The 26247-nt window shown below is 50.3% G+C and overlaps 6 protein-coding genes across 6 annotated transcripts; 3 read left to right on the top strand and 3 right to left on the bottom strand.

Moving 5' to 3' along the window:
• Positions 1 to 4076: 4076 nt before the first annotated feature.
• On the top strand, positions 4077 to 7131 carry PFICI_08733 (uncharacterized protein; the record flags this gene model as incomplete). The annotated part of the gene is made up of 4 exons (XM_007837314.1): positions 4077 to 4157; positions 4280 to 4763; positions 4829 to 7005; positions 7069 to 7131. The coding sequence occupies 4 exons, from the start codon at positions 4077 to 4079 to the stop codon at positions 7129 to 7131; spliced, it is 2805 nt and encodes a 934-aa protein (XP_007835505.1).
• A 1315-nt stretch (positions 7132 to 8446) lies between these two features.
• PFICI_08732 (40S ribosomal protein S8-B) lies at positions 8447 to 9271 on the bottom strand (the record flags this gene model as incomplete). Its single annotated transcript, XM_007837313.1, has 2 exons — positions 8447 to 8991; positions 9208 to 9271. The coding sequence occupies 2 exons, from the start codon at positions 9269 to 9271 to the stop codon at positions 8447 to 8449; spliced, it is 609 nt and encodes a 202-aa protein (XP_007835504.1).
• Positions 9272 to 13826: 4555 nt separating this feature from the next.
• Positions 13827 to 16702, top strand: PFICI_08731 (uncharacterized protein; the record flags this gene model as incomplete). Its single annotated transcript, XM_007837312.1, has 2 exons — positions 13827 to 14615; positions 14669 to 16702. 2 exons carry the CDS (start codon positions 13827 to 13829, stop codon positions 16700 to 16702), a joined length of 2823 nt encoding a protein of 940 aa, XP_007835503.1.
• A 731-nt stretch (positions 16703 to 17433) lies between these two features.
• On the bottom strand, positions 17434 to 18138 carry PFICI_08730 (ER lumen protein retaining receptor; the record flags this gene model as incomplete). The annotated part of the gene is made up of 2 exons (XM_007837311.1): positions 17434 to 17994; positions 18055 to 18138. The coding sequence occupies 2 exons, from the start codon at positions 18136 to 18138 to the stop codon at positions 17434 to 17436; spliced, it is 645 nt and encodes a 214-aa protein (XP_007835502.1).
• A 1040-nt stretch (positions 18139 to 19178) lies between these two features.
• Positions 19179 to 20213, top strand: PFICI_08729 (uncharacterized protein; the record flags this gene model as incomplete). The annotated part of the gene is made up of 1 exon (XM_007837310.1): positions 19179 to 20213. The coding sequence occupies one exon, from the start codon at positions 19179 to 19181 to the stop codon at positions 20211 to 20213; it is 1035 nt and encodes a 344-aa protein (XP_007835501.1).
• Positions 20214 to 21356: 1143 nt separating this feature from the next.
• Positions 21357 to 22308, bottom strand: PFICI_08728 (uncharacterized protein; the record flags this gene model as incomplete). The annotated part of the gene is made up of 2 exons (XM_007837309.1): positions 21357 to 21459; positions 21545 to 22308. 2 exons carry the CDS (start codon positions 22306 to 22308, stop codon positions 21357 to 21359), a joined length of 867 nt encoding a protein of 288 aa, XP_007835500.1.
• Between the last annotated feature and the right edge of the window lie 3939 nt (positions 22309 to 26247).

The raw sequence follows: 26247 nt of genomic DNA, 5'->3' as shown, positions 1-26247 counted from the left end.
CTTGAAAAGCAGCATTTCAGTCCTCAAATCCATGAATAAGTTCTTTCTCTCATACCGGCCAGGATTGCCTAGAGATATGAATGACTGATGACCAATAGTTACTTCTTTTGCCAATATTTGAACCCTAGAAAGAATGTATGACGAAGGGTACAATTGGCACCAACCATTAGGAGCGACATTATGACACAAATTTCCTTGCTTGTTCCTCACATGTAGACTGAAGGATTATTCAACGCCTTTCTATCTTTGTCTCACCGACCTGAAGTTTATCGTGCCCTTCACTCTGGTCGCACTTCTCAATCTAGCAACGGAACACATTGATTTCAAGGTATTTCTCGAAACCATCGGCAAATATGGGACCCTCGTTTACGTCCAACAGCCATATGGATGCGGCGACAGAAACAAGAAAGCTTGCCGACTAGGCAAAGCTCTCTACGGAGCATGTCAATCGCCGCTGTGGTGGTATAGCACCATTCGCCTAATTATCGCAGATTTGGATTCCAGTCCCTTGGTGTCTGAACAGTGCCTCTTCAACCACAAGAGTGCAAACAGCAGGCAATGGCATGACCAGACAGGAGGCTCAGAACCAGTCTATATACCAACAATCTTCGAATCAAATTCACATGAAAGCTGCAATTACTCACGCCTATACGACAGACTCTGCTACTGCAAAAGGGGCAACGTCGCGATGGCGCCCACCCTATGCGTCCCCTACTTTCATACCAAGGCCAGCCACATCAAAGCTTGGGTTCTCCTGTATCCAATGGCGATAGCTCCGAGGACAAAATGGCATCTATTGGGCTCGCGACACTTGGGCCCCAAGTTCATTTTCGCCGAGCTTCTTCAGGTTGTTGTTATTGCTCACCAAGAGGCATCCTATGACAGTTCCACTACATCTTCAAACCACCATTCTCCGAGATCGAAGACAGACAATTGAACAATCGGAGGATATGAAGAAATCGTGGGGATCACATGGGCGATATGAAGGCCCGACGGCCAATCGACGGGCCAACGAAACCCGGAAAAAACACCGTGTCGGTGGACACGGCATGCCCGGCTTCGTCGTCACAGACGACGAGTCGGGTCTGTCGATGGACCCAACGTATCGAGCTCTACAACCCAAACAGTCGGCTAGCAGAATTGGTACACAAAACAGTTGTTAGTGTCCAGCAATGCCTGCCAAAAAGTAGACTTTGCTAGTTTCACATCCATTAAGCAAGGCTGTTGCTGAAAGAGACACTCTCCGCGCTACCATTTAATCGAGAGGGATCAATCTATGATCGGCTGCATTTCGAGATCTAGCCTCAGGTCACGAGCCAGAACCCTAAGCAAACCAAGATGAGTTTCAATCAAGCGCGTACAATCATTATACTCCTCGATTATGGTAATAGTCCTTTGGTCGCCGCCGTTATCAAGAACGTCTCACGGATTCCAAATGATGGACGATGAATCGTTGGGAAAAGCAAGAAGCTGCAAACTCTTATCGTCGTAAGAGCGTGGAATGAGTACGAAAAAAAAAAAAAAGAGGCACTCCCGGCTCTCAACGCAGTCTCAGAAGCACTTGGTGCTGCACCTCCAAGTCGCAACACATTAGAAAACCCTTGGTGATGCATGATTGATTCAGGTTGTCCCGAATCCGGGATATTTGATGATATGGCACAAAAACTGGAAACCCGGTGAAAAGAGGTATATGATTGAGAATGATAAGAACAATGTCATCATTACTAAAGTCCGCTGCAGCATTGCGCTGGAGGTTAAAGCTGGAAGAAGGCACGCCAAGGACAAGCTAATTCAATGACGAAATATTTTTTGGTCGGGAATGTCTGGACCAAAGATTTTGGCATTAGTCAAGCAATATATTGTGAGAAGCAAGAGACATACTCGACGTCGGTAGCATAAGCACTTGCAAAGATGATCGACAGAACGAAATATGAGTATAAGTATGCATTGCTTTGGCTACGTCCTTGCCCTGCCAATCTCTTTATATTCTGGGCATGGTGAATATTTAGCGACAAAGTAGCGATAAAGGGGGTTTGGCTGGTTTAGCCAAGTGCATATGCTGTATGTCTGCTGTCAGGGGTATCACGTGAGAAGCTTCGTCCACTGGTACCGTTGACAGCAGAACAAATAGAGATACTCCTTTAGCATAGAACAAAACTGTCATCACGCAAATTTTACCCCCTCGCAGTTTAAGACGATTCAAGTGTCGGTCGAGTCGGTGGGGTGATGAATGGGTAAATAAAAGTGAGCTCCTTCCTTCCGCACCGCCTGTTGACACGATATGGGATCTTTTTTAGTGGGTGACGTGCCTGCACCGTCTCAGGGGCTGGGGAGCTGTTAATGTATTGGCATTGCCGCCGTTTATATGGAGGTGGCCAGCACTTGAGGGCCTACATATGATAGTTGGATACATGCACTGATACCTACGTTAGGTACGCCATGTATGTACTGGAAGGTATTCTGTTCAATATTCAGGTCAAGTAGGTACCTAGGCAGAACGTAAGAACCCTTTGTATTTGATGGCGGTCGAACCTCAAAGAAAAGCGAGGCGGGGTGTTGTGAGAAATGGCCGCCCGCTAGCCAGCTCATGGCATGTGTCTTGCCGAGCCTTAGGAAACCGGGTTGATTGATTCAAGAGCTCTCTGGTTTGGTCCTTTCCCCTCGTAGGTCTTCGTTTCATGTCTGTACCTACTTTGATAGCCATGCGGCCAAGTATGCCCAGAAACTTTGATACATATACTACTCTCTGGCCATATGTTTCACGTCATTTCCCAGTCTGACACAGTTGCACAAAAGCAAACTCACCTTTTCCTCGTCCTGAGCGTTGATCAGAGGCAGAAAACTGTGTTGTGTTTCCCCCCCTTTCACTCGAACCACCCACACCCCCTGACCGACAAGATGGTGGAGATCTTAGCTGGGCCCAGCGCCACGATTCGCTCAAGCTACAGCGGGCCCTGCATAGGTAGCACTGCTAGCGGTTGGGGATCTAGGCCAAGGTACCTAAACCTGGGCCTGTGAAGTACCTACATTCATGCTGTCCATGTTGCATTTCCATGAATCAATATAGAAGGCAGACACATATTTTATAGAAGGACACGCAAACGGTCAAGAATGGCAATCGACCCGGGTAGCGGCATTTGGTGTGAAGAGTGTGATCACAAACTAAACACGGCTACAAAAACTTCTTGCCCACTGGAAACCGTCGTGTTAGCCTGTCTGTTTGTCTCACCCGCTGGGTTTTGCATTGCAAATCGAAATCAATTCCGCACCAGGGAATCGCGGTCACGAAACTTTGCAGGGTCAAAAGAAAAAAAGAACAAGTCACCGTTCAAGGCTCGAAAAAGCCCACTGTTCGAAGCCGCTAGTGCGTTGGTGGAAGCCGACCGGTACACCCACCAGCCCGCCAACAGAACAATTGGAACCGCGCATCCTTGCTGCTGCTCGGAAGGGTCCAGGCGCTAAAGCAAGTCCACTGGCGGTTTAGGATGTGGGTGGGTGAGAACCGATCTGCCTTTCTCTGTCCTCTATCCTGTACTAGACCTGACCTGCAGCCGACTAAACGAAACACATCCCATCCCATTCACTCAACTCGTCCGTCGAGGTTCAGGAGATTCCGACATTCCAGCAAACTTGTTTCGAGGGAACTACAATTCGGCAGCTGAATAGTAGACTTTGCAGTGACGCACAGCCTATTGAGCTGCAATTATCCATCCGGCTGCAATTCATTCATCCTTCACACATTTGCATGAATGGATGAAGTCATTTGCTTCTGACAAACGCGCGGGCAGACAATACACTAACCAATCATCCGCCGCCCTCCTTTACTTTTTTGGTCGCCGCCAGCCCAGACAAAGGACAGCTCGAGTACTTGCCTACCCACGTATCCCAGACAAGCTTCAGCAAACGGTCAAGCAGCCACTCTGCCAACCTTCGTTCGACACGTCTCTATTTCACTAATTCACGACCCCGACAACTTCCTCAGAGACACGCAACAACACTTTTTAATTTTTCCCCGCGAAACAATCGCCGACAAACCGTGACTGTACTAGTCCTAGTCCCCCTGAGCTTTGGTAGCCATGGCGGATCGAGCTGAGCCGCAGTCCGTTGAGGCTCACCACCAGGTGGAAGACTCACATGTGGCTTCAGACAAGGAAACGGTATGTCAGTTCTGGCGGTGTCCATACCTATACCGTTCGGGAGAAGACGGTATCAGCTCACAAGCTGGGGTTTGATAAGTGTAACGTGGGAGACAAGTCGCTAATATTTTTTTGGACTATAGGACACCTTTGAAGATGCCGTCGACACCAGCTCAGTCAGATCCCTTACAGCCAGGAAATCAATCGCTTCTCAGCATGCAACTAGACCTACAAGTTCTGGCTCTGATTCGACCGTCGAGAAGGACGATGGCGACGAATTCAAGGAGCCCGCAGAGAGTGTCACCGAAAGAGACGACTCGGACACTGAATCAGAGGTTGAGGTGCAAGCAGCAACAGAGGTAAAGATTGAGGCAAAGACAGAGCACGAAGAAGAGCAAGAGAAGGAGTCAGAGAAGGAGTCGGTCAAGGAGCCAGAGCAACCCAAGGAGAGCGAGGTCGAGATCGAGACCGAGACAGAGATTGAGCCTCAGGTCATAGAGGCAGATGCCCAGCCCGACGTTCGACCAGAGAGTAGAGCTACAACTGCCTCGAGTCGGGTGTCGCATTCCAACATGGACGTTGTTAGTCTCGACGATGATCCTCCGGCCGTTGCTGCCCAGCAGAAAGGTATGGGAAGGATAACATCCTTGGACGCTCATATTCTTGCAACCAGCTAATCTCAGGTTGTGCAGATGAACCACCCCCTGTTCCCCCAAAACAGGTCTCCAAGAAGCTCTCCTTGAGCAACATTGCAAACTCCTTGCCTGCTATGCCTTGGTCGCCTCCAGCAACCGAATGTCCTCCCAAGACCAGCCCATCCACAGGCCCAGCAGTGCCGGAAAAGCCCCCTGCCCCTGACCGAACTTCAACCTCGCGCAGTAAGCTCTCGAGCCCATTTTCGTGGCTGTCAAGGAGTTCCACCAGCAAGGAACCTGCCGCATCGCCACCATCTGGCCCGATTCGCTCTCCGAGAAGAGATACTGCCAGCTCCATTGCAACTCTGACTAGCAATCCAGAGATGCTGGCCAAGCTGGAGGAAGGAGATGAGGGCGTCACAGGAAGGCCAGCTAGGCACAGCCTGAAGGACAGATTCAAGATGGTGCGTCTAAGGGAGGAAGCCGGTATCTCCCTTGGAGTAGACGCCGAGGAAGACAAGGATCAAGCCAGTGCTGCCACAGCCAAGGCAGCCTCTGTCTTGGGAATTACAAGCCCAGGCGAGCCACCGCTTACCCCTGTGACAACCGATGCCAACCCTCCACTAAGGCCCGGGACTGCCTCGGGTGTGTCCGCCGGACCTGCTGAAGCAGATGCCCAGGTTGACTGGGATCTTTGGCAAACTGTTGTCTATGAAGGTCCGTCTGCAGTCGCCAAGACCAGCCCCGAAGAGCTCAACAAGGCCATCACGACCGGAATCCCCACTGTAATCCGGGGCGTGGTGTGGCAAGTGCTGGCACAAAGTAAGAACGAGGATCTAGAGCACGTCTACAGAGAGCTGGCAGCACGCGGTACCGAGAGGGATGTATCGAGGAACAGCGCCGGTACCTCCATTAGTTCTATGAGCAATGGCTTGAGCATCGACAAGGAAACCGTTGCATCGTCTTCTTCCTCCGTCCACTCCGACGAGGTGGGTGGCGCCAATGGCAGCAAGTCGCCTCCTTCAGAAAAGGAGGCCGAGGCCATTCTGAAGGCACAAGCCTTGGCTGCCGCTGAACGCAAGAAGAAGGACAAGGAGGATGCGGCCATGATCTCAAAACTTGAGAAGACAATCCGACGTGACCTGGGCTCAAGAACAAGCTTTTCTAAGCATGCGCAAGCAGCAGGACTTCAAGAGGGCCTGTTTGGAGTTTGCAAAGCTTATGCCCTGTTCGATGAGAGCGTAGGCTACGCACAGGGGATGAACTTCCTAATCATGCCTCTGCTGTTCAACATGCCAGAGGACGAGGCGTTCTGCTTGCTAGTACGACTCATGAACCACTACAAGCTGAGAGACTTGTTTGTGGAGAACATGCCTGGCCTGCACATGCATCTGTTCTTGTTTGAGCGGCTACTGGAGGACCACGAACCTGCAGTTTACTGCCACCTTAACCGGCGTGGCATCTCGCCCCACCTATATGCGACACAATGGTTTTTGACCTTGTTTGCATACAGGTTCCCTCTGCAGCTTGTCATGAGAATCTACGATCTGATTCTTTCCGAGGGCCTGTCTGCTCTGCTCAAATTTGGCATTGTCCTGATGCAAAAGAACGCTTCCACGCTTCTCGGCATGACCGACATGGCACAGCTGACTGCTTTCTTGCGAGACAGACTCTTTGATGTCTATATTGACCAGGCTCCAAGCAGCGGTAGCATTCTTGAGAATGGCTTCTTTGGAAGCAGTTCATCGAGTGTGGACAAGGAAGTCTATCGAGCTGATCAACTTGTCCGTGATGCTTGCGACATCAAGATCACGCCAGAGCTATTGAAGGCATACACATGCGAGTGGGAAGAGAAGACCCGCGCCGAGAAGCAGCGTGAGGAAGAGATGGAGCATCTGAAGCAGTCCAACACGAGCTACGCTATTAGGGTCCGAAAGCTCGAGGAAAGACTAGAGGCCGCCGATACCGAGTCAACTAACATGGCTAATGAGCTGGTCCATACTAAGATCGAGAACGAGGAGCTCAAGGATGAAAACGAGAGCCTCAAGGGGCAGGTCAAGGAGCTCCGCAACGTCATTGAGAAGCAGCCACTGGAACTCGAGAATGCCTGGAAGGAGGAACGTGACAGCCTCATGAAGCGAAATGAAAAGGTCCACGAGGAGAATCAGAAGGTCGAAAAGGAGATGAGCGAGCTCGAGGAAGAGTTGGTGCAGACCAAGATGCGATACGCCGAGGTAAGTCAACATTTACATCCAATCTCATCAACTCAACTAGACTCTTTACTAACATGCATATAGATCAACTCTCAGTATGAAACATTACAGAGAAAGTGGGCAGACCTTAAAAAACAATTCAATTAGTTGTTTGGTCTCCATAAGCAACATCACATATCTCAACCTGACATCTTGTACATTGCATCAACCATGCCGTATTGCATTTGGAGAAGGAGTTGTCCGGCATGAGGAAAATGCCGAGAAAGGCAGGACTATTGTCGTCAGCATCGACCCTTGGTCTGGAAAACGCAGCTGGTCTGGCCAACAGGTAGATCGGGAATCTTTGCGTCTGCTCGTGCTGAAGTGGTTTCTTTGTATTTTTGCCCTGGCGCACACTGTTCGATATAGATGGAAATGGCGTCTACTCATGGATGAAACGAGTTCTGCGAAAGCCAACATGATCATCTTGGTATTGCCGTACCTCGGGGGAAAAGAGGATAAAACAGTCGAGTATTGTATAGACCATAGTGCACACATCATCCCCTTTGGAGGTTTGGGGCCTTGAATGGAAAAGGTGCTGGAGGATATACCAATCAATCAGTGTCATTCATGACTGATGATAGAATTCACATGATCTATGACTCCATGCATGGCATGCCTGGTTGAGATCGTGATGTTTGTTCACTATGCAGTATGTGCCACCTATCCTGTTGAGAGATAATTTGTGGGCATTGGCAAAGCTTGGCTATTGATTTTGTTTCTTGTTAGTAGCGGTGAGAGGTGCGAAATACGTTCTCTTCCCAGTGTCTCATGCCCGATATGGATACAATAGCGGAAGGAAATGGAGACTAGATATTCTTTCTGTGGATGTTCTCGCCATTCTGAGGCTCCGCCATACAAGTGTACAGGTTTGACAAGAAACGGGGCCGGATGTACTTGGACAGAGCGGCTACATATGTACTTGGAGGACATATGAGAAGTACCTAAGCGGATTGCTGGGTACTGAGAAAAACTTTTTCCCGCGGGTCTGCTCTGCTTGTACAAGGTGATGGATAGGGTGGACAGGGACTGGTCTTTCAGATATGCAGTCGATTACTACGACTTTTCCAAAGCAAGTCCTTAATAAGAGGTGGATTTCACAGTTTTGTTCACATTAAACTTCCTAGACATCTAATCTTCGTACAATTCATTCAGAGGGGGAAAGGGGTGAGAATAAAGAAGATGACAGGTTGTTTCTCAAATGGCAGCACTTTTGGTTGATCTTTTATTTGACCTGACCCTAGTCTCAATGAACCCATATCCTTGCCGAAAAGACAGAGAGCATAATCCATGAACACCGTTACCAAAGTGCAATGCTGTGTGACGTTTTCCTCGTCATAAGTTTCATTTTTCGCCCCTTCCCACACTGAAAAGTGTTTGTACGTCAAGAAATAGCTGACCCCAGCCGTAGCTAGCGGGCAGTCTATTTGTGGAGCTTGCGCTGGTAGAAGGCAAGCTCCTCACCCTCGAGGATGTAGCCGTCGCAGCGGCCGGACTGACCGGGACGCGAGGCAATGACGGCAAAGAGACGACCGGCCTCGAACTGCTTCTCAATGGCGGAGTCGACCTTGCCGGAGGCGGAGAAGCGAGCGGCCTGCTTCTTCTCGACGGCGTGGCTCTTCTTCACCTGCTCCTCCTCCTTGCCCTGCTTCTGCTGTCGGCGACGGCCGAGAGCCTGGCCGTAGTGGGCCTCGTACCACTGACGGAAGGGGGCGGCATCGATCTGGACAATGGCGGACTTGGTCAGGGTGTTGGTGCGGACCAGCTCGTTGTTGGAAGGGTGGTAGGCGACAACGATGACACGGGTCTTGCGGGTGATGCCCTCGGAGGCCCACGAGAAGTTACCAGAGTCGAGACGGAGAGCACGGAACTTCTGGTTGCCACCGCGGGTGCGGACAGTGTGGATGCGCTTGGGGCCGATACGGGTGTTGGCCTCCTGACGGCCAGACTCGAAAACGCGCTTCTTCCCTGTTGACAAAGGTCAGAACGTATGATTTAGACAAGGCAAAATGCATACGGGTTTTCGAGGGATCAAGAGGAACAGGTTTCGATTTCACACTACGCCTGTTCCCCGATCACAACGAGGGATTGTATGTGTGTAATTGTAACGCGAGAGGAGTTCTCCAGCCATTTCTGACATGGAAGAAAGGCTTCTGCTCGGTATTTCTTTTCAAGGAGACGTACGGTAGTAGGCGCGCTTGGCACCGGAGGCGGATCGCTTGTGACGAGAGTCGCGTGAGATACCCATGATTGCAGTGTTCTATTGGGGGGAGAGAAACGAGTGGTTAGCTGGGTGTTGATTCGGCTGACGAGATTTTGATGGTGTGCGGAAAATATTGAATCGTAGGATTCCTCGAATATCGAGCAATCTCTTGATTGCGGAAAGGAGAGAGTGCAAATGTAGAGAATACAAGAGAGACTCTTGTCAATGGTCAATACTCACCTGGTGTTTTGACTACTCTACCAGGCAATCGAAACGGGGGTTGGTCGTTGGGCGTTGAAGGAGCGGAATAGGTCAAAAGAGAGAAAAGCCAAAAGTTCGAGATATCGAATTTGTTGCAGTTTCTGTGGGCTTGGAAAATTGTGGCCCGTGCAGCAGAAGGGCATTACTCCACTTTGCAAGCCAAAGTTGAATTTTAGGCGGGGCTAAGCTTGGGCTTTTGCATGGCGAGGGAGCTTGATGCTGGCAGCTGGCATAGACCTGCAGCTGGCAGCTATAATGGCTGATCTCGTATTAACACTGTGATTCTCGCCATGGTTTGCAGCTTTTGTCATGCCGTTGTTGAAAATACACACATGTTCAAGACGATTTACTTGCAGGTGATGGCAAAGATCATTTGACTGCTTCTGTAGTAGATGTTTCTAGGGCCCTTTAATTTCAAAGCATCCATCACGGATGTAGACACACAAATGCACAACATGAGGACAAATGCATCTAAACAAGCACCTACGTTACACACATTTCCTCTGTGTGTATTATTTGCGCAATGATATCAAGAGGGCTTCTCCCCATGAAAGCACTCCGCTTTATAGATTGATGAAGCAAAAGTCACAGGCCGTAATGGGAATAACAAACACCAAGCTGCAACAATGATTGTCTTGTGGAAGGCGATGGGATGACAGTTCGTAAAAGGCATCGTCTCTTCACCGGTACAACAATCAAGACTGCAAGCCAGTCATAAAAATAATCAGTGGTTGGGACATAGAACAGCAAAATTACAAGCTAAATATAGTGAAAAAGAGCAAAAATGTGGAGAAGCTGGGAATCGAACCCAGAACCTTTTCCATGCTTTTATCGCATGCTAAGGAAACGTCATACCACTAGACCACATCCCCGGAGGTGTTAATCATCATGATTTGATGATTGGATGTTGAAACTGCGGTTCAAGAGATTATATATCCGTGCATACAAGAAATCGCGCACATGGAGGGTAGCGGAGTGGGGATGGCGACTGTGCGGGAGCCAAGACTGAGCAAGCTAGGACTTGGACCAAATAACAAGGTCACAGGTGACGGATATTGCATTGAACACATTCTATAATATTGGCTCAAAAAATATTCAAGTTCCCTTAGTATGAACTTCTGAAATTGAGAATAAACATCTTTCTTTTCTATGAAAAGACAAGTCCAGATTGTAAATGTGATAAATCATGCATTTAGCATGGTGCAAGTAAAGCCAGGCGGTTTCTGTCTCAACATGACTCTAAGAATTGGCTACTCGCTGTAACATCAGAATCGATTGTTCTTCTCTCTCATGTCTTTCTGAAATCAGCTTGTCCTAGATTTCACCCGTGCAAATTGACCACTCTACCTTTAGCTCCATGCATACTAGGCAAATACTATGTAAGAACGATTCGACGTCTCGCCAGCAAAATTCGCCCTAGAGAGCACTGTTATATTCTCCAAAAAGTATCAGGTTTGAATCATTAAATATGCATGCTGATGTGTTAGATTTGATATTCGGAAAATATTTGCTTTGATGAATAATCCAAGAGATTTAGTATCAAGGACTTTAAGACTTTAATTGTTAACCGAAGAGAACACACGATACTTTAGACACTGTTTTGGCCGAGTATATGGAGTTGAGCAAGTCAATTGAGCCATAACTTTCTAAGCGGGTAGTAACATTGAGACTAATCCATAACCTGAAGCAACTAATTCACAAGAAACAGCTAAGTGACTATATGTAAATGCTGCACATGAAATATAGGCTGCTCATGAGTCGTGGTTGGTTATTTGGTGGAGTTGGGAAAAGGCGTTTCAACGAAAGGGCGGCTTGCTATTGCTAGCATCGGCCCATAATACCTAGTAGTAGCACCAAGACCTTGTAGGAAGTTGCGGATATGACCATGTCGACAGGCCGTGTGTGCCTATTAGCTCATCTGTGAAACTCACGATCATCACCGGCAGATCATATTTCGAAACAAAAATGGGGTTCACTCTTGGATTAAAGACGAGGTCGCTAGCAAAAAAAAGATTGAAAGTCATTGCCGACCTCGAAGCTTTCACGATGGCACCACAAGCTCGCGACCAGATTTAAGCCCGGCGGCTACTACCTGTCGGTTGAGCCGCGGAGCGTAACGTCGCAGCACATTCCCGTTGATGGGAGCTTTCGGAGTGGAACCAGCTCTATGAAATGTTGTTTTCTTTAGTAATTCAGGATCTTCGCAGGGATGTAATGCCTCGATATTCATGAATTTACAAAATATCTAGTTTGAATGCACATCGAGTACGACAATTGATCCTCGAGAGTGCTGCGCTCATTGCTAGTTTATCATCCAATTATTTCATTCACGCCAGACACAAAAAAAAGTACATTAAGTCGCGGTTCAGCTATGCAGGCGGAACCTGTGAATGCAAGACGTACGTATCGAGAGAGAGAGTTCGCAGCTTCAAGTTGGACGACAGCATGCATTAATGACGGTACAGCTGGTGGCGTCAACTCATAATGCATGGGTTTCTCGCAATTGGCAGGCAAAGAAGCTTGGCAGGCGAGTCGTTCTGTCTCACGCGCCTCTTGGCTCTTGTTAGGGTGACAATCTTCAGCGGTAAGATTTGGGTCATATAATGTCACCCATGTACACCAAATGTCGTTCGTTTTCTTGCACTCTCCCTCTTGGAGCAAGGTCATCGGGATGACAGATGCTTATTGTTGGCCTATAGCACGGAGCCGCTTTCCATTAGCTGCCTATCATGGTACACTACCGTCAATATCGAAAACACTTATAGGACCGAATTGACAGCTTTCGTAGGGTCACAGTTGGTCCATGTATGCGGAAAATCCCGTATGTACATTGACGTGGGAAACTTGGTCGTGGCCACAAAGAAAAGACATAAAAAGCCTTATATGTTATCTTTTTTTTACTATACTACTTCGGCTGGGTCGGCTTTCAATGAGGCGGGGCGAAAAGTACATTAACAGCACAATTTCATCTGCATTAGGTTTTGCAGTTGACCAGGGGCAAAGAGGGAGGAATAAGGCGCACCGTTGAAAAAGGTTTCCTGATCATTTCGACCCGGCGCAGATCTAATTTTTTTTTTATCAAGAAAGTACGCTTCATAATGGACATGTGTTCACTATTCGAGCGGCATGGAAAAGAAGACAGCTTTCCAACACGTGTGAGCCCGTCAGATTTTTCTTGAACAGGACTGTTTCATAAACTGCAAGGAGTAAGGTTTGAGCCCTACCTACCTGAAGCCAGACACGACTACGTGCAGTACCTCTTCTACATTGGGAAATCTTTTTGGTCTCTCTAGGGAGGGAGGGGTTACAAGTATTTCTTTTTCTTTCCCTTCATCTTCCTTGTCTCTCATCTCTCTACCACCCATTATAGTCTCGTGCTGCTAAGGAGGTTTTTCTCTGACCCGCGTTTGAGGGCCGGGGTCCGCTCTTTGGCGGTTGCCGAATCAGGAAATCGGATGATGGGACTATACCCGAATCCGGAGGCCGTGCGATGCAGTTCCGCCCATCCACCTTCCAAAATCACGACCGTGAGCCGTCAGACGTCATGTCGAAAAGGGCAAAGCCCGACTACCCGGGTTTGGGGCTGGCGCTTTTCCAACAGTGCCCGGATCGAGTATGTGGTGGACTTGACTCGTGATTGGATTGTCTAGGAATTGGGATGAATCGTCGACAAGCAAGAAAACAAAGGCAAGAATTGGCCGCCCAGAGCTTTTTGGTGCCAGCCAAAATGGATCCCGCTCTCATGTGTGTCGCACGAGCTTTTGATTTCGGTTTCGCTGGGAGGGCGCGGGAAGTATCCGTGAAGATAATCGTCTTTTCTTTTTCGGGAACTTAAACACAGCGCGGCACATGCGTGGATGGGACGGCTCTGAGAGACAGACATAACAAATGTCATTGCTGCTGACAGTCATTCCATAGCAGCTACTTGCCTACTGTGACTCGAGGTCTCGACTGTGCATTATTTCGTGCTCATCGACCTATGAGGCCAGCACGACATCCCTCATCTCGCCTGGCAACCGTGTAGGACAGTTTCCCGTCTATAGTCTTAAGGTCGTCTAATCGCAGCATACACGGGATACCTCCGTCCAAGGTGCCGAGAGGTTGGAGCATTTCTTTGTGCGCTTCTCTTTTCCAACTTATACCCACGCTTGTTTGTACATTCTCAGTTATTGGACTTTTCCCTCTCCTCGGTTTGCCGACCTGTTTTAATTTTACCAATCTTGCCGAGTCTCGGGAATTATCCATAGATCACATCTAGGTGGACCGCGACGGCAAACTCATTGGAGCTACAGACTTTTCCCCTTCGAGGTTTCGTAACGCGATATCGATATGAATCGAGATGGTCCAAGTTGGTGTAATTACATGTATCCTACTGCTGGCTTCGTCAACGGTTGCTTCCGCAGGTGACAGAGGAGACGATGGTAGTAATATGTTGGAAAGGGGTACAACGGGGAGCAGGACAATCCGTGGGCTGGTGAATTTGGTGGAAAGGGATAATCCAAGGTCGGCCGAGCAGACACAAACAATCTCGGAAAGTGTCATTCAAGGTTCATCTACTCTCACGCGGAGGAATAATCCCGAGTCGAAGCCATTTCCACAAAAGCGGCAAGTTGGAAAGGCAGAACCAAAAGAGCCCGCGGCGGCGGCTCCGGCAGCGGCGGCTCCTGCTCCGCCCAGCGACCCAGCACAGACAACCACAACAACACTGGGCCCTCTAGCATCGTCAGTAAGCGTGTCGTTGACAAGCAGTGCCGCTTCGGCCCTCGCTTCAGTCTCGGCCAGTTTTCAGGGCCAATTGTCGGCTCTGTCCTCGCAATCTTCGGCCGACGTGGCAGCGGCGTCCGGTGCCGTATCAGCGTCGGCCTCTTCAGCTCTGGCTTCCGCGTCAGCGTCGGCGTCCTCGGCGGTGGCCTCTGCAAACGCCGTCACGGATGCCCTGAACGCAAGTGCCAGCAGTGCTATAGCGGCGGCCAGTTCTAGCGCGGCTCTGAGCGCAAGCAGTGCCGTGGCCGCCGCGTCTTCCAGCGCCGCAGCGAGTGCCATGAGCGCTGTGGTTGCGGTCCAGGCTAGTCTGTCTTCACAGGCCTCAGTCATGATGCCGTCCGCCACCATGCCGACTGCTACTGCTGTATGTCCCTGACAATTATACACTCGAAATATCCCTACTGACAGCGGCCACAGGACGTGAGCAACAACCTTGTACAGCCCAATTCTTCGGGAAGCACAGATGATTCGGGTGTTCTCGTAGTGACCCCAAGTCAAATTGCTGCCATAGTGATTGGCACAATCGTGGGAACAGCGATATTCACCTTGCTGGTGGTATACGGGGTTATGCTATGCCGCCAGAAGCGAGAAAAAAAGTATCTCGAAAAGTTGCGCAACGGCAACAAGGACAACGACCAAATTGTTTTGCACGCCATTGACCACGACGACGAGACGGGAAGGGCAGAGGGGTACTCGAGCCGAGACGAAAAGCAGCGGGCAAACTGGTCTGTCCAGTCGAGAGCAGCTGGGCCTGCAATGTCCAGGGACGGGCCAAAGGGACCATTGACATCACATCGCCCAAGCTTGCCCCCACTGCCAGAAGAAAGTCCTCGGGTATCAGATCAGTTCAACCTGTACCCTCCTGGAGAAGGTACCTCCCATGGCCTCGACTTTCATCCCATGACCTATGGGTCAGAACAGATTGGTCCGGGAATGCCAGAGGAGCCAGCGCCCGTCAAGTTATCTCTAATGAAACGACGAAGCAAAGGAGGAAGCCAGAGAATCGCGGTAGCGCGGGTGGGAAGTACAAGTAGGCAAGGAGGCGAGAATGCGCACAAGCCCCAAAGAAGCTTGAGCAGTGTGACTCCCTATTTCTCGGCGCCAATCTCACAGGTATCCTCTCCATTCCAGCGTCCGCCTCTAGACCGGACGCCTTCATCCGACACTCTGCCACGCAGACGCAGCGACGTTGTCTCACCACTGGCACTCAACCCCTTGCCGAGCGCGACCACGGGCCCGCGCAGCACATCGGGCTTCACGTGGGGATCCTGGGGCCCCGAGACGACCTCGCAGCCTCCGCCCATCCCCAGTTTGAACGTCCCGGCACAACCTGTGTATCAACCTTATTCGCCGTACGGAAATCTGGCCACCAGGCAACAGTATGTGCCCGACAATGGCCAAGACAATATCAGTTTTCTCCTACAGCAACAAAGCTCGAGTTCCGATCTCTCCCAGCGAGCAGCCCAACCAGGAGGCTATGACGACTATGCCGGAACTAGTAGTGGTCTCGGCAACGCCAACCAGATATCGAGCGACTACCTCTCAACGCCCCAACCGACACGGCCGTATAACCACCTCTCTGGGATCTCTGCAAACAGCCCCTACAGCTCCACATTCGAGGTACCGCTGGCCTCGCCCGCCTTCATGTCGCCGCTCTCGCCACCGCCCAAATCGCCATTGAGGACCGTGGTGCGACTGACAAAATCGGACCGCGAGCTGAGGGACCAGCACAATGTATCGCCCGTGAGCAGTGACGGAGGCGGCGACGGCAGCGGCAGCAACATGACCCACAAGGCCGCGGCGCCCCTGCCCCTCCGCAGACTAAGCCGCAGCTCAGGTGAGCTGGGCGCCGTAGGACTGGCGCAGGCAACGGCCGGTCTGGACTTGAACATTGGACCGTCGGGCATGGCGTTCAATATCGACCAAGTCGTATTGGACCCGCCCAACGCCACCACCACGACACAACAAGCCGACAATGCAACCGCCAGAACCACAACAACATTAGGGAGCGACAGGCCGAGTCGGGCGTCGAGCCTCCGGTCGACATATACCAATACGAATCCCAACGGCGGGGGCCGGTTCACGTTTCTGTCATCCAACGGGCACACGCCCGAGAGCAGCCGGCGGAGCCTGACGCCAACGAGTCCGTGGGGCGGACCCGCGGCGGCGGCGCCGCCCCATCATCTCCGGAAACGACGGAGCAGCAGTCTGGGCCGCATCGAGATTCCGCCCGAGCAGCTGACGGCCGGGGGCATCTACGTCGGCGCGCCGGGTCCGCGCTTTACGCTGTTCCCCCGGACCGATGGAGGCAATAGCAGAGCCATGCCACCTCCCGTGGTGGCGCCCCTGAGCCCGTCGGGCCTGAGCCATGGCAAGAGTCGCAGCACGGGCAATGCTGATTATGAGCAGAGGCAGGACGGCAGAGTGGGTTTCGGCCTCGTCATCAGGTAAAACTAGGGTGTAGACTCCATTTTTTCTTTTCCTAGGGTATGAAATTGGGGAAAGTTTCAGATGGGCTCAACAGCGCTCACTGGAGCAAGCCATGAGTGGATGCCAATGTATGATAATGACAACCATGTAACATATCACCACCATCACTGCCCTGTAATGGGTAATCAACTCTAATGTACATAGCCTTTGATGCTAATCATTCATTCATTCATGAATGGGCATTCCGTTTCATTCCACTATATACATGGCCAAGTCAAAAAGTCAAGTCTAGTCTGCGAAAAATCGTGCCGCAAGACAATCGTGCGCTACACTTCTTGCGATGGCACGTTTTGTCGTGCTGCTATTGTACAGCCATGAGTTGACCATGATCATAATAATAGTCCAGTATTCTCAAAACGCCAAGCCAAATGCATCTGATATTCGATCCTGCATCATGCATCAACGCCAATGAAGATCCTCATCAGTTCCCGCGCAAACTTGCACGCTGGGCTTTTTCTTTCTCGAAACAAGGTTGAAGTTTTCGCAAGGTATTGAATTGTTTAGAGTTCGAGACAATTGGGGAGGTACAAGCCACCTAATCTTTTTTTCACATTTACCCCTGAGACCGGCATCTTTGTGGCAAGTCGTTGCTTCATGGGGGAAAATGTGAATAATCTGGCATAAATACTCAAAGTTGTGCATTTATACCGATCCTTGGAAATGTGGAGCTGTTTTCTCCTGAGAAAACGCCCTTAGACAGGGAGCTTGAACTTCATGCCCTTGACGACCTTGTTGTAGTAAATCCAGAAAAAGTCCGAGTAGAGGACGGTCTGAATGAGACCAGCGACGACGGCAATCCAGTCCACATGATGCTTGGGCTCGGTAAAGTACCTCCAGAGCCAGTTGGGGATGTACAGGGCGCGGTAGGCACCGAGGGCAAACAGATAATGAGTCGTAATGGTCTCGGCGGAACCAGTGCGTTGCAGCATGAAGAGCTGGGGTAGAATGGCGACAGCCTCGAGCCAGATGGAGAAGGCCCAGAGAATCTCGTTGAAAGTGTACTTGTAGGGTAGCAGGATGGCAAGGACGGCAGCTCCGCCCAAAAGATACTGGACGCGGAAGGTATCGAGGTTCGGGTCGGTCGTGGCCTTGTACTTGGTGGTCATCAGGTAAATGATGTAACCCTGGCTGCCGATGAACAGAATCTTGAAGATGATATTGTAGAGCGACTCGGTGCTGAATAGATCAAGGTATCGAGTGATGTAGACGATGAAGTAGAGAGCCTGAGACTTGAACGAGATACCGGCGCAGCCCTGAATTCAGTCGTTAGCTTAGCTTATCCAGAGCTAAATGGCATGGGCAGCAGCTCGTACGTTGAGTTCCGTCATCTTGTGCAGCAATATCAGAATGGAGGCCAAATGGGAGAAATCTCCCAGAATTCTGAAAGCGTTTAACATGATGGCGGTGTTGTGCAGCAAGCTGCGCTCTTCCCTCTCTTTTTCACGATGTTGGTCGAATCCGACGTCGACGGAGCTTGGCGAGTTGTGCGATTAGAGGTGTTGGACAGATTCAATCGATTGCACCAGGTGATTGAGTCGTGACTATCGCTTTTGGCGGTCGTTGGTATCTCAGCCAAGTCGAATGGTGGGTGAGACTGGCAGAAAAGTAGATTGCTCGGTGGCTGCGTCAGAGCAAAGATGCCAAAAAAGACACTTTTGTTTGTCGTCGTAAGTAGTACGGAGTAGTAGCTGTTGTTGAAAGGACACGAACGCGATTCACGTTTGATTGGATAATCCCAGTTTAGGTTGTGGCTGGCCCTGAGGAAAAGATTTGGCAGGCCAAAGCCACAGCAGCACAGGGGGCTAATCTACCTAGAACATCGAGCTCCAGTTGCCGGAGCTAGCATCTGCTGAAGCCCCTAGGCTTGCAGCAGCCCTGGGTCGATCGCCCTAAACTTCTGATCTCACCTGTCGGGGCAAATCCATACGGGGCTGTTGGACTTGGTGCATGAACATGAACATTGCCTGCAGCATTCTTCATCTTCCCTTCCAGGTTCCTTTAGGATATTCATGGAATGTAGCGTGCATGATACGCCACGTCTTCAGTCTTCTGGTGATGGGGAGTCGTCTTGACTGTTCTACAGAGAGAGGACTTACATGTTTGCTTCGAATATGTTGACTCCTAGGTCACAATGAGCGGCCATGGTTTATCAGCTTGGCGGCGATTGGTGTTCCTGGCGATAGCCGCGATAGTCCCTCTGACGTATTACAAAGCTGCCTTACACTAGAAGCTTCGAGGGATGCTCACTGAATGTATTCAGAGGGAGACCATTCCTTCACGCCAGGAGTTAATCATTTTCTTCAACGCTTCTGTTATTGTTCCCAGTATATCTTTCTTTATTGGTTCAACCTTGAAATCTTGACAATTCAACTAGCCGTGCACTTTCATTGTTGCACTACTTGGTTCTGTCGCTATACAACAGAGAGCTGCGAGTATCATGGCCGACTCAACGCCCGATGCGCCAACTTCGGAAATAGTTTCCATCACCCTGAGCCATGATGGCAAGGTACACAGCTTCCAACTTGAACCTGATGCGACCATCACCGACCTGGCAAACACCGTCGAGGAGCAGCTGTCCATCCCCGTAAGCAACCAAAAGTTCATCGCCCCAAAGCTCGGCCTGCTCAAGGCGCCGTTTAAAGACCCAAACCTGCCCGTTGCGCAGCTCGACAATCGCAAGCCCATCAAGTTAATGGGCACGACGGCCGGCGATGTTGCCGACTTGAACAAGACCCTCGATGCCGCCGCGGCCCGCGAAGCAGTCTACGCCGCCCAGCGCCGCGCCCAGCCCAAGATCCGAACCCAAAAGACGGCGCAGCAGCTCCAGGACGAAGCCAAGTATACCTTTCACAAGGTGGAACCGCTACGCTACCTACCCAACCCGGAGCGCTCGCGGCAGTTTCTCGAGCGGCTCAAGGCCGACCCGGGTATCGTATCGGTCATGCGCAAGCGGCAGTACACGGTCGGCCTGCTCACCGAGATGGACCCGCTCAGCAATACGGAGAGCAACCACGAGGGCACCACGCGCCTGCTGGGTCTGAACCGCAACCGCGGCCAGGTGATTGAGCTGCGCCTGCGCACCGATGCCTATGACGGCTACCGCGACTACAAGACCATTCGCAAGACGCTCTGCCACGAGCTCACGCACAATGTGCACGGCGACCACGACCGCAAGTTTTGGGACCTGTGTCACCAGATTGAAAAAGAAGTGGCCCAGGCCGACTGGAAGTCCAGCGGGCGGTCCATCTCGGCGCAGAGCGATTTCTACGAGCCGAGTGAGGAAGTGGCATACGACCACGGCGGCTGGACTGGCGGCGAGTTTGTGCTCGGCAGCGGTCCGAGTGGCAGCCGGGCGGCGGGAGGTCGGAGTATCAGGGAGGTCCTGGCCGAAGCCGCCGAGGAGAGGATACGGAGGACAGACGCCTCGAGAAGGCAGAATGATGAAGCTGATCCGGGGCAGGAAAACCCCTAACCTGTATGCTCTGTGAGGGCCGAGACAAGAGTACATGGCGAAAGACGGACATCTGAAGACTCAACATTTCGATTCGCATTTTGAAACATTGGGTAGGCGTCACTAGAGGGTTTCTGGTTTGTCATATGACCAAACGTGTTTTTATAGTTGAACAGCAAGCGTTGCAATTTTTCGAACATTTACAAATACGACAAACAACGTGTACATATCTCTTGCAGGTCCCATGAATTCTCATCCGGACACAGCACAAATATCAAGCAACAAGATGCAGAGCTGTTATAGTAGATGTGTGTATTCATGCATAAGAAGAATTTTTGAACATCGATTCCGATCAAGGGGTATCTAATGCTTTCCGCCCATGTTCGATGCAAAACGACCAAAACGTATATACAATGATGCTCTTCTTCATCTCTCTCCTCTTCCCTACCTCTCGTCATGGAGTGGTCAGGGTATGTTTTCCGCTCTCATTTGCCAAATCGCACAAGGTTTATATTAAAAAGAAAAGAAAGAAAAAATCCAAGGATATCTTGTCCAAGACTTCGGATGGAGTCCCTTTTGGAATACTGAGAAAAACGCCGTGACTATGCAAATGAAGACCTTAAAATTGGAGTGTGATGGGGTTCTTTTGTAAAGATTTTGAGGCTGGCTGGAAAGACCGCTTCAGCTTATAGAAAGAGGATGACGGCGCGACGCCACACCCGATGACGCCATTGCGAGATGTATCGTGTATTGGGTATTGTTCATGTTTATTGGGGAAAAAGGCGGAGGAGGCTGGCGATTTTTGGAATAGCGTGCGGCTGTTGATCGGCCCCGGTGGTTTGGTCTAGGTTTTCCCCCACACCGGTGTTGGTGTTAGGTTGCCGCTCTCTCTGTGTTCATGATCGGTGGCGTAATGTGAGGATGTGACCTCTTTGGACATGGTTGCATATAAATGCCCGCTGCCCTAGTCTCAGTCGTGTGAAGTTCTTTCTCCCTTTCTTTCTCTTTCGTCTGTCCGTTGTAGAATGCAAGGGAAAACATCACAATACACGACTCGGACTGTCAAGCTGAAAGATTGGCCCGTGTAGTTCATAACTCATCACAGCATCACAGCTGCTTTGTCCTCGAGAGGACCTCGGATCGGTTTCATGGCGAAAGAACGATTTAATGGCCGGTTTTGCCATTTTGGGCGGGCTGGCCCACAACTTGCTGTCCCTCGGGCTTGGGCTTCTTCACCCACTCCTTGAGTTCCGGCTTCCATTGGTGTCTGTCGATGTGAAGTTAGTATTTTGGATTGACAAAGCAAGAGGCGCCATGTTTTGAGCGACATCAGCAAGTAAAAATAGACTCACCCTTCCCATTCGGTGGTTACCAAACTCTTGGAGCCGTACTCGTCTACCAGAATACGATCGAAGGAGTAGGGAATGGTAGCCGGCACACCCTCGAATTCAGTCTGGCGCATCGGGTACAGCTCCGTCGTCCGGTATCTGTGGTAGTTCTTGCAACTCCAGACGCCAGGCTGTCTGCTCGGTTCCCGCTCTGCCAGTCCGGTGATATCGATGAACATGCCGTTGCTGAGATCGATCCATCGCGCGTCAATAACGTTTTGGCCATCGCCGCGGCCAATGTCGCTGTGGTGCGGGTTGATGTCGAGGAGGTACTCCTTCTTCATCGTGGCTCCCGTGCTGGGATCCGTGTAGGTGTACTCATGGTGCGTACGGTTGAGATTCTTGCCCAGGTAGTGCAGAGTTGCGGCCGAGACCTGAACATCGAGGTCATAGTCCCAGGGCATGATGCGGCCGTTCCACCACCAACCAAGCAGGGTACCATGCGCCAGCCACGTCTCGACACCCAAGTTGCGGAAAGTTGTGAGGTATGACCGGATCAGATGCTGCAGCGCCGGTCGGTGCTCCTCATAGGGCACCTTCTTCTTGAAGTACCGAATGTCGTAGTGGCCCAGCTCATTGTCGCCACCCGGCTCGTGGAAGTATTTTGTGTCGGGCTTCTTTTGCTGGGGCTTATTTCTGCCAACTATCCTCCTCTCCATGTCACTCGATAATGCGGCGATGGGAGCCACGGCCAGAGTGGCCAATAATATCGACTGAAGAAGACGCATGATTGTGTGGAAAATGCCGGAAAATTACAGATTTCCCAGAAAACAGTAAATCAATCTAATAGCTCTCGACTGGTATCTCAGCCAAGTATTTTGACTCCAGTGAAGGAGGAGAGGGAAGTCAAAAAGGCAAACGGCTCGTCGCTGAGGATGGTAAGATTTGACGGCAGAATCAAGTCGGCTCGGTTTGATTGACTTCCTAGTGACACAACCAAACGATTTGGATAGAGGGAAAGGAAAAAAAGAAGTCCCTGGATTTTCCTTGGCAAACTTCGGATCTGCAGGTGATTCCCCTGACTAGCAGAGCAAGATTCTTGTTGTATGTCGCAAGTCTAAATTGTAGATTTGGCAGATGTCTCGTCGAGGTAATGAGGCACGTGGTGTGGGCGGCCTAGACAGAGGGGCGGCAGCCTTGGGGGACTTTTGCGATTAACGTTGACGAAAAGCAACACTGGTGAGATGAGAAGACAACCCTATTCTCTATCAGGCGACGCTGTCTAGTCTAAGCGGGATCCTGGAATATTGGCGTATGGGAGGCAAGAGGTTTGCAAAAAATAAAAAAAGAGGGATTTGCAAATAATAATAGGAGATGGATAGACGGTCCCCTCCACAGAAAAGAGGAAGGGTAGTTGGTTTGGTTTTATTCAACGCGACCGACCAGACCGATTGACTGACCGAACGACCCTCTGGACTCTTGGCCAAGACAAGAAAGACAGCCTTTTTACTCAATCGAAAAAGAGGAGCCCGTCTCCAGTATCAATCATGGATCAGCAAGGTACATGGTCGAGCACGAGCACACATCAGACAGGCGCCGGGCCGGGATAGTAGTTGGTCTGCGGCTTGCTTGCTTGCTCGCTGGACCTTTTGCGCGCGCGCGCGCGGGTGGCTTTGGTTACCTACTACTTGCCTACCTACGCTGATATGCGAGTAAACCCGAGCTGGGCTCGCATGTCCTTTCTGTCTGGATTAACGGGGCGTTGAAAGAGATGAGAGGGCTTCATTGGCTGAGTGGGTTGGCAATCCCCTGCGACGGACGAAGTTGAGCACGCGAGCATACGTACGTCCATGCCACACACTGTGGACAAGGGTCACAGGGGGTGGGGCCTCCACACACGCACACACGACAGCAGAGCCCAAGCCCAATCCATCCCAATTTTTTTTTTTTCTTTCTTTTGGTCCCTGACAGGAGCAGTAGTAGCTCTTGGGTTAATAGTACTACACTAATGTAGAGACGGACGGAGATAGCAGACCAGTAGAAGGTGGACTTGGCAATAGAATGAATAAATGGAAGAGAGACGAAGAAACCTCACAACAGAAAACACCCCCCCTGCTCGCCAGTCCATGCCTAAAGTAGTGCGGTAGCCGCCCGCGTGAGGCTTGCATTTGCCCGTCAGTCTGGCACTACGTTAGGAGGTCTTGTAGTGGTAATGTAGCAGTAGTAGTATCTAATGTAGATTGTAGTCTTCCGGCCCTACCGTTAATAACCCCGAAACTGGGTATGATGTCAGTATCCGGCGGGACAGACTGAGGTGGTTTGGGAAGCTGTGCGAGTTGCTACTTTGGTATGCGACCGTTACACGTATATTGCACTATTCACTTCACACTTATTGATAAGCATTTAGAATGCCCAAAGAAAGTCAAAAGCACAGATCAGATGGATTGTACAAGACGGGTAACTCCCAACCTAGTACTGACTGTATATGGGAAAATAGAAAAAATGTGAGACGTTCAATGTCGATCTGCGTTTAGCAAGACTTACGTACTCCTTGTGTCGGAGCAGATTCTAGCGCCGAGCGGAGGTAATGGGAATATGCGTACGCACATACTACTACGTACACCACACTACACATTCATTGACCAGCTTACATCTACCTGGCAAGCGGGAAACAGAGAGAAAGAGTCAAGCAAAATTGATTAAGTTTTTTTTTTTTTTTTTTATTTGAACTCTAGATGGCTCGACTCCATCAATTGAAAGGGGGCAATTCTATATCCACTCCCTCTTTTGCAGCAAAAAAAAAAAAAAAAAAAAAAAACAAATAACGATGGGTAAAACAACGTTTGGCTGGCTTTTTGTCCTGATGTCTGCATTGCGGCATGCTGAGGATCTCCCATACACCTTCTCGTCTGGTGTTTGGCAAGCAAGGATTTCACTGGTCCGTCTTTCTTTTCATCCGAAAAATCAACAGCTTGTGAAGGCTTGCAGTAGTCATTTTTCATCCAAGGCTGTTCCCGCCGACCGTTTTTTGAGGTTACCAGGATTGGAGGGGGGCTAAAAAAGACATGGAACCAGTCCGATCATGGCGCAGCAGTCGTCTTGTGTGTGAGGAGTACGTATGTGGTAGTATATACTCGCCCGTTGGGGCTGGGTGGCTGAAGCAATTTTTCAAGCTATAACCGAGTTATGGGTAGTAGTTTGCGCTGCTGCACAGTGACCAGACGATATCTAAGGAATATCTATACTACCTTGTATGAACTGTAGGCTCTTGAATCTTTAAACATCAACTCCCCCACGAATATTGCATGTGGAATTTGTACAGATTGCGGAGAAACCCCCAGGACATGGTTGTAGTGTAACCAAATCGCCTACATTACCTATATACAGAGCGGGGGCAATGTCAACTCACATAAATGTACACTAGAATGTGTGTGCATGTATGCAGCAAATACTACCCATACATGCAAGGTCTTTACTTTGCGAATTGCTTAATTTCTACTAGATCACCTGCAAAGGCCCCGGGAGGCTGGGTGCTTGCTACCGGCTCCTGTGAGAACAATGTTTGATGATTATCAGTCCGGGACGCGCGGCCAAGAAAGGCCCATATCCCACCGCTTGACCGCGCGTGAACGAACCTGGGGTTAGCCGAAACGCTTCCGAAAATACACATACGTACGCAGGGGAGACGATGTTGACGACTGCCCATTGCCCCTAGCACCAGGAGAGTTTAACAAGAGACACGATTGTCTGATTTTCCCACCGTTTACGGAGCCGCGTGTGAAAAAGCGAACAACCCCCAGGGCCCGTACCGTGGCTTGGTTGCCAATAATTCTATTGCATCTCACTCGGACTTTAGTTATGCTCCGCTGGGCCACGCCGCAGGTGGGTGGTTTTGAATTGAACTGCCATCCGAATGAGAAAGCCCTATCTCGGGACGAAATGACTCGCCGCCTCACGTCGCAAAAGATTCTCTACATTGCGCCCAAAGCCATGAACCACGCATGTTGTTGTTGGTATCTACATGTGAAGGCAAAAAGAGGAAAAGGCTAATGGATCTTTTTCTCTTCTGCCTCCCAGTATTCTTGAATTGCGACTATCGTCACAACCGGATAGTGCTGCTATCATAGCGGCCATACATGGTAACCAAAAAAATGATCGAATTTTGATGAATTCCGCATAAGCTTTGCCTCTTGAGATTTGGATGCCACAAATGCCAAGCCCGCCAAGCAATTCTCACAGCCATCCAGGGGTCATGGCTTTCTTTTTGGTTATGGACCTTTGTGCCGACGTCAGCGACTTTCGCAGACCCCAAGTGGGTATTCTTTTTGTTTGTCTCTGTCCATCACTTATCTCTACCTCTCGTTGGTACTCTTTCACCCCCTGCCCGTTTCGAGGGAAGACGCGGATTGCCTTTCACGAATCGTTCATCCGACGTAGAAGGGATCGAATTTTGCAGCTCACGAGCTGGTTGTTCATCACAACTTTCTCCCTCTTGCAAACGCTGCCTTGGCTGTATGCGTTCCTCACGATGATCGCATAAGCTGAAACTGGAATGCCGACGACCCGATTGCCAAGGCAAAAGGAGTATGCGCGTGGCGCTGTAGTATAATGTGTAATAATAACACGAGAAGAAACAAGAAAGATTTGCCCATTCAAGGCACTGCGGCTGTGCTATGCCTTGTTGGTTTGTTTGATGCTTCATGTCCAGCCCTATCGCATACTTGCCA

Source organism: Pestalotiopsis fici, assembly GCF_000516985.1.
Source record: "Pestalotiopsis fici W106-1 unplaced genomic scaffold PFICI_Scf_6, whole genome shotgun sequence".
Classification (NCBI taxonomy): domain Eukaryota; kingdom Fungi; phylum Ascomycota; class Sordariomycetes; order Amphisphaeriales; family Sporocadaceae; genus Pestalotiopsis; species Pestalotiopsis fici.
This window is presented reverse-complemented; position numbering and strand designations above follow the sequence as displayed.